Genomic DNA, 7714 nt, shown 5'->3' with positions numbered 1-7714 from the left:
TCCTTTGTGTTCACGAAATAGTCCTTAATCATATTTTCAAACAGTCTCTGGGTAGAAAACAATAGATTGGGATGGGAGAACTATTGTTTTTAATCAGAAGCTATTGTATACTATTTTTAAAAGCATAACAAAAATTTCAGAATTTGCCTGTAAAAAAGTGTTGGGGGTTGGGATGTTAGGGCGCACTTGTAGGCCCTGAAATAAAATGACCTCCTTGATAGATTTGCTGTTATTTGTGTATAAATATTTTTAAGTCTATATGCATCCTAGAGTATGCAAAGAAAAAGTCTGGGAAGATTTACAAGAATCTACAGCAGTTGTCTCTGACAAGTAGATTTTTTCATTCTATTGTATAATGTATTTTTCATTTAACTTTACTTTTAAAATTATTTTATTCTATATTGTAATCGTTTGGTTGGTTGGCTTTACTATAGGAGCTTTACGTTTCGAATTAAATGCTTTTTATTTCTTAAAAAATTTTTTTTATTATTATGTTTATAGCGCTGCGAATTAAATGCTTTTTAGAATAAGGGCAGGGAGTGGGAGAAGAGGATGAAAGAAGGGAGGATTGGTGCGCACCCCGGTGTGGGGCGCACGGCCTCCGCCATCCGCGGCGCTGGGAGCGCAGGACCCTCCTCCAGCATCCGGGCAGGGCGGGCCACCTGGCGGGGACCAGGCCACCTGGCGGGGCCGCGCGGCTGGCGGACACCAGCCCCGCCCCGCCGCGCCGCGCCCCCGAGCGGTTGCCCTGGCAGCGGGGCGGTGCGTGGCCGAAGCTCACAATCGGCCCTAACTCGGCGGCTCTCACCCCGCCCCCTGCGCTCACCTGGCTGCGAGCTCGCCTGCTGCGGACCCGGGGCCCATGGACACACACAACCCCTCCCTGCAGCCCCACGCGCCGGCTCGCCTGCTCTGCCCACGTAGACACCCTTCACGGCTGGGCGCCCAAGCAGGGCTCCGGGAGCCCGCGGTCGCGGCTGGGGCCCCCGCCAGGTGGCAGAGAACAAGGGCCGCGGCCGCAGGGCGCCCCCGCAGGCCGAGGCGCGTCGATGCCTGGTCATCCGCGGCTGCTGATCACCCTCAGGACTAAGAGGTGAGTTTGGCACCTTGCTCCCTGCCACCTGGTTTTTCCCTTGAAATTACTTCTTAACCTCCCCCCCCTTCCGGATTTTTCTGAGACTTAAAACTGAAAGGGCAGGGGCGTCTGGGTGGCTCAGGCCCTGATCTCAGGGTCCTGGGATTGAGTCCCGCATGGGGCTCTGCTCAGGGGAAGTCTGCTTGTCTCTCTCCCTTTGCCCCTCACCCCCGCTCGTACTCCATCTCTCTCTGCCCTCTCTCTCAAACAAATAAATAAAATATTAAAAAAAAAACCCCAAAACTGAAAGGGACAGTAAAGAACCCACCAAATGTACACCGTGGTTTATGGGGGAGTTGAAACGTATGGACATTTGATTGATTCATAGCAAGCCTGCATTGAGGGACTTGCTAAATATTTCACTAGGATTGTCTCATTTCCTCTTCACTCCGCCCATGGAATGGGTTGAGTCATCTCTGTTTCACAGGTAAAGAGACTGAGGCACAAACCAGGTAGGTAAGATGTCCAGGTTTATGTAACCAGTTTGTATAAATGATGCAGAGAAGGGGGAGTCACAAACAACAACAGATTTCCCCACCTGCAATCCTACACTCTTTCCACAGTTCCAAGTGTGTCTCCCTCCATTCCTCTTTCTAGCAAACCATCCTTGTGTCACAGACTCCTTGGAGAAGTTGATAAGTTCTTCGGATCTTTCCCCATGGAAAAATGCACCTGGACACACACACACACACACACACACACACTGCAGATAGTCATATAATTTTAGAGGATTTGGACCCAAACATGGACCTTGGGGCAAGAAATCCTGTTCTATTCCCCTGTCTTTTGAGACTGTCCATATAGATGATGAGATGGGGGTATGCCAAGGTGGCTCCAGGGTCATACAGAGGTAAAGTATACATGGTGGGGCGTGTGTGTGTATATATGCTGACCCCCCCCCCCCAAAGACCAGAGATGCTACACAAGTTTTTGAAGAACCCAGAACTAGACTGTATTATGCTAGATGAAATAAGTCTGTCAGAGAAAGACAAATACCATCTGATTTCACTCATATATGGAATTTAAGAAACAAACAGGTAAACATAAGGGAAGGGAAGGAAAAATAAAATAAGATAAAAACAGAGAGGGAGACACCCCATAAGAGACGCTTAACTCTAAGGAACAAACTGAGGGTTGCTGGGTGGGTGAGGGGATGGGGTAACTGGGTGATGGGCATAAAGGAGGGGACTTGTTATAATGAGCATTGGGTGTTATATGCAAGTGATGAATCACTAAATTCTACCCTTGAAACTAATAAAAAAATAATAATAAAACTGAAGAACCCAGAACTAGAGGGCAGGACTTTTGTTATTTCCTCCAGAGGGGTGAGGCCCTTGGTCAGTCTTGGCAGCAGGGTGTGAAGGAGAGCACAGGGCACCGCTCTCCCCACCCCCAGCCCTTTCAGGGCTTTAGCTGGAAGAGTGCAAGCTCTAGAACCTGCCCGTGGACTGTGGAATTCACCAGCGTAGCTTGATGTGGTGGGTGCCTCAGCGACAGCATTGAAGTCTTTGATGAGGATGTCTCTGTTCACACAAATGAGGGGATGTAGATTCAGGAGAGTCAATGAGCTATTTGGAAGCACCGAATCCTATTCCATGTACATCGTGCTTACATATTCATCTAACTAGGATATGGCTGTGTAATAAGACAAACCATAAACAGCTGCTAAAGTAAATATCACCACAGCATGGAGCAGAGACCAAGTGGGTGACTTGTGGGGCAGCTCAGGACTTAGTGGGAGCCTCTTTACACACATGGCTTTAACCAGCTGCGTTATCTGGTTGCCTAGTCCACCACATGTTATAAACAGATTAGAAGGGAAGAGAGGGGCCACGGTAAACAGGACATTGAAGCCACAAGCCATGTGATGACTGATGTCCCAGCGGCAAAGGAGGAAGCACAAAGAAAAAACAGCCAGCAAAAGAGTGGGGAGAAAAGGACGAGGCAGCAGCGTGCATTTGACAGTGATGGTCACTCTTCACCCTTGACACGCTCTCCTCCTTGACTTCACCCAGTGTTGGGCTGCCCTGCAGCCACCAAACCCCCCACAGCTCCCCATAGGCCAGGCTCAGACCTCTCTCTCTTGAATTGTGTACCCCATTGCCTTGTGGATTCTGACTCAGCATGCCCAAAGCATAACTTTCTACACTCTCTGACCAATCCAGACCAAATCTCGAGCTCCCCATCTCAGACACAGGTAGCCAATGGCTCAAGCCAGAAACGTGGGCATTTTCTTTGGTTCCTTCCACTCCTCAATCTTGAAACTTTCGATCATCCTTTATCGAGCAACCATTACTTGAATGCCTCACATGAGTCAAGTTCTGGGTGATGGAGAAATAAAGGTCATTATGATATAAAACGTCTGTTTCATGAAGGCTCTATACTAGTGGGGAAGTCACACAATACATAAATTGAATATATCTGTTTCTACAGATATATAGAAATGTAATATACAGAAATGTTTCGTTATAAAGAAAGGGTGACATGGTGGCTGCAGTTTGAATGGTGAGAAGTGCCAACTGACATATTCTGAACAAAGGGCACCCGAGGCAGAGGGAACAAGAAGTTGCAGAGGCAGGAATGCGCTTTTGTTCCATAAACAGAAAGGGGGCCAATGTGGCTGGAGATCACCTTATCAAGGGAGGTTGGAGTGAAGTTAAGATCAGAGGGGCAGAGAAAATGTTCTTAAAAGATCATCATGAGGTGTCTGGGTTTATTCTGATTAAGATGAAAAGCATTTGAACTGCTTTTAAAAGATAGTTTGGAGAGAACTTTCTGGCGTGAACATCATGTTCTATATCCTAACAGGAGTTTGGGTTACATAGATGTATGCATTTGTCAAAACCCATGGAATGGTACACTTAATACTTATACATTTCATTATATATTCAAAAGACAAAAAAGAAAAAAAAAGAGCTGTAAGCAAATATTGAACTCTAGTTAAGGGTATTGTATGCTGGAATATGTCTGCAATTTACCTTGAAATGGATCAGAAAATAAGATGGATAAATGATAGACAGAAGGATGGATAGATATGTGATAAAGCAAGTAAAGCATTCATGGTAGGATCTCAGGGGTAGATATATGGGTATTCAACTTTTCTTTATATTCAAAAATAGTTATACTAAAATGTTGGGGGTGGAGGCTTGTCTGATCTACATTTTAGAAAGATTTTTCTGGGAACTGAATAAGGAAGAGGCTCTGGAGGGCTGCTGAAGAAGCAGTGAGACAACCTAGAGTCTGTGGCAAGGATTTGGCCGAGGATGGCACCACTGGCAGCTGATGTCAGGCTATATTCTGGAGGTAGAGTTACGGGGTTTGCTGATGGATTTAAAGAGTAGGGGATCTGCAGGGAAAGAATGAGGGATAACTTCCAGTATTTTCCTCGGAGTAGACTCATGGATGGTGATGGCATCGTTGGAGGTGGGGAGAACTGGAGAAGGTCAGGATGCTCCCAGTTCTCTTCCGACGGGTTACATTTTATATGCCTAGTGGAGGTCCATGTGAGGATGAAGAGTCAACAAGTAGAGATTTCACTTTGGACTCTGGGGAGAGCCAGAGATGGCTGTATAAATTTGAGAGTGAACCATCAGAAGCCTCAAATGGGGATGAAGGTCATGAGATGGGATGAGACCATCAGGACAGTGTGTGAGGTTAGAGAAGAGTCCTGAGGGCCGAGCCCTGGGCACCCCAACAGTTAGGCTTCTGACAGAAGAGGGGAGCCAGCAAAAGGGGGATGAAGAGTGGCTGGTGAGGTAGAAGGGGAGCAGGCAATGGAGATGGGGTTGCGTAGAGAGATGCAGCTCAAGAGGAACAAGTGGTCACCAGTGCTATTCACCGCCACAGGGAATGTAGCTTGTGGAGAAAAGGTGGAGCAGTTTCAGATTTTGTAGTAAGATGAAATCCTTTCCATTGCAAATGACAGAAACTCGGCTAACTAGTTTATGCTAAATTAAGGGGGGTGGGGAGGGCATATTTATTCCTGCAGCCCTGAGCTAATGTCGTGTGGACTAACTAAAGTGGTAGGTGAATTCTGGCACAACGGAGTCCCAAGCGCAATGTCTGCCCTCAGTCTCAGTCTCTGTAACACGCACGCTCCCTGACAGCCAACATGGCTCGTCCAGCCGAGGCCACATCCTACTGCTTAACTGCCTCAGCATACAGTAGTCTGGCCATGTTCTAGCAGGAGGGTCCTGTAGGGTGCTGACTGCCTCATCATGTCTTTCCTGAGCATATGCTTGAGACATTCACTCTACCTAGGGAGAGAATTCATTCACACTGGCTAAGCCATGGTCTCAGACCCATTCCTATCACAGGGGATAGAAGGGGCAGCCCCATCCAAAAATTTTGGGCTGGAAGCTTGCTTGACCTTATCTGATCTACATTTTTAAAATTATTTTCTGAGGACTGAACAGAGAATATACCCTTAGGGGTCCGTTGTGGGAGCAGTGAGACAAATTAGAAGTCTGTGGCAATGATTTGGCCTAGGATAGCAAGACTGGATGATCTGGAATGGATCCCCAATATGATAATGGTGTTCTTTTCCCAGAAAAAGTGAGGAAAGAAAAGCAAGCTGGGTATACCTAGCATGACCTATGACTCAATTCAAAAGATTGTTTTCCCATAAACAGTAAAGAAGAGATAAAATTACGTATCAGAATGCTCATCACAATTTAACAGTGGAATTATTTATGAAAATTATAGTTGTCTCTCAACCATTTGCCTACATCATTCCCATGTAAGGTGACATGAATCATCCATCACATTTAGTATCCCACTGAGCCCAGTAGATTCCTGCTTATAATGAGCACCTAAAATTCCACAGCTTCTTTATAACATTTGTTAACTATCAAAACCTGTATGGTCTCTAGGTTAGAAGGACATGCTGGTACAGAGCCATAGAGTGGGGAACTCAAATCCTCACATTGGCACTTCTGTTAGCCTTACCTTCTTCATGGATAGAATAGGGAGGCTGTCAAGGAAGGAGGGTTAAATGAAACAAGAAATTAAATTAACAAGAAAGCTGCATTAGCAAGGCTGATATTAATTATGATGAAACATTTGTTTCAAAATATTTTAGTTTTATGCTAGCTGAATATTCTCTATTTATGTATAATTTATACTTTTTGTGAAATCAGTTGCAATAAATTGTGGTAATAACATTTCGTGAGAAACAGCCTCTCTTCTTAGGGAAGACTTAAAATATTATTATTTATACCAAATTAAAGATGACAAAATTAACTTGGAGTTGTGTGTTTCTGTTTTTGTTTTTTTGCTGCTATAGTTTTTGTTTTGGTCCAGAAAAGCATTTTCAAGAAGGTGGTCGAGTATGGCTTTAGCCGATAAGAGACTTGAGAACTTGCAGATCTACAAAGTTCTTCAGTGTGTTCGGAACAAAGACACGAAGCAGATAGAAAAGCTGATCAGGCTTGGATACCCTGAACTAATCAATTTCACAGACCCCCTCAATGGACACAGTGCTCTGCACTTGGCCTCGGTTTCCAATGACGTCGATATGGTCAGCTTTCTCCTTAGCCTTGGTGCTCACCCTGATGTGCAAGACAAGATGGGTTGTACTCCGACAATGAGGGCTGCAGAGCTGGGGCATGAATTGTCCATGGAAATATTAGCCAAGGCAAAGGCTGACATGACTATAGTTGATAATGAAGGAAAAGGTAAAAATCCCAACATTTTATCCAGTAGCTACAATCCACTCTGTAGCCAGAAATCCAGAAAGTGGACTTTTTTGCTTTCCGACTGTAGAAGTGAATTACTCATGAGTTCAAGTGAAAAGCCAGGTTCTCACTCCTGTACCTAAGGACACCATCTCCTTATAATTTGAAAATGGTATTAAGGTATATCTTAGGGAAACGAGCTGTGAGAGATGTCTCCCTTAAAAAAATTAGAGTTAGATTAATTTGTGTTTGGTGTTTTTTCTAAATGTAGAGAATTTTTAATGATACACACTGATAATACTATAGGCAGAATCATCGATTATAAAATACAAAAATCTTGTTTAGAACAAAAGATGAGGGAGAGAATTTCTTAATCTTTTTTATACTTTAGAACCTCAAAGAGTACTCAACTTGGACTCCAAAAGGATTGTATTGCCTCTCAGTAGCAGCCTGATGTAGAAAGGGGTTGCAGTTGGGAACTGGAAGGGCTAAGGTGGATTCTGGCATAAAATCCAATTCTTGAGGGTCAGTTTAAATGTATTTGGAAACCTGACTTGAACCTTGAGACATGGCATTTCCATGCTTTTTCAGGTGAGACAGCCCTACTTCTCCACTCTGTCCTCCCTAATCTCATCTCAACACCTTGTCTGGGAGCTTCTTGCCCAAATAACTCAAGGTTTCAGAAGGACTTGACACAGCCCCATGAAAATCACCAAGAAAATTACCACCAGGCTTAATATAAATTGGTAGATTGAATCAGTTGTCCCAAGGAGTTGCTTCAAATACAAAGCCATTAACATCAGTCCCACACTGGAGAAATAAATCCCATTTTTTGGTGTTAATGTTTTCTGACAGGAACAAAATCTGCTTTTATAATTCTCTCCAGACTTGGTATTTGATAAAT

General features: G+C 44.5%; 1 protein-coding gene across 2 annotated transcripts in view; it reads left to right on the top strand.

Annotated features, from left to right (window-relative positions):
• The first annotated feature begins 688 nt into the window (after positions 1-688).
• Positions 689-7714, top strand: part of ANKEF1 (ankyrin repeat and EF-hand domain containing 1) — a 29811-nt gene continuing 22785 nt past the window's right edge. Inside the window, exons 1-2 of one of the 2 annotated variants that reach the window (XM_035005843.1) lie at positions 689-1093; positions 6420-6810. In XM_035005843.1, the coding sequence (XP_034861734.1) occupies positions 6465-6810 (346 nt within the window). In that variant the 5' untranslated portion in view covers positions 689-1093; positions 6420-6464. Of the gene's footprint in view, positions 1094-2349; positions 6811-7714 lie in introns of those variants that run through there. The other variant, XM_035005844.1, reaches the window with a different exon arrangement.

This window comes from Mirounga leonina, unplaced genomic scaffold, assembly GCF_011800145.1.
Source record: "Mirounga leonina isolate KUSES-001 unplaced genomic scaffold, KU_Mleo_1.0 Mir_150, whole genome shotgun sequence".
In the NCBI taxonomy this organism is placed as follows: Eukaryota; Metazoa; Chordata; class Mammalia; order Carnivora; family Phocidae; genus Mirounga; species Mirounga leonina.
The sequence above is the reverse complement of the archived record's forward strand: the minus strand, read 5'-3'. Positions and strand labels throughout refer to the sequence as shown.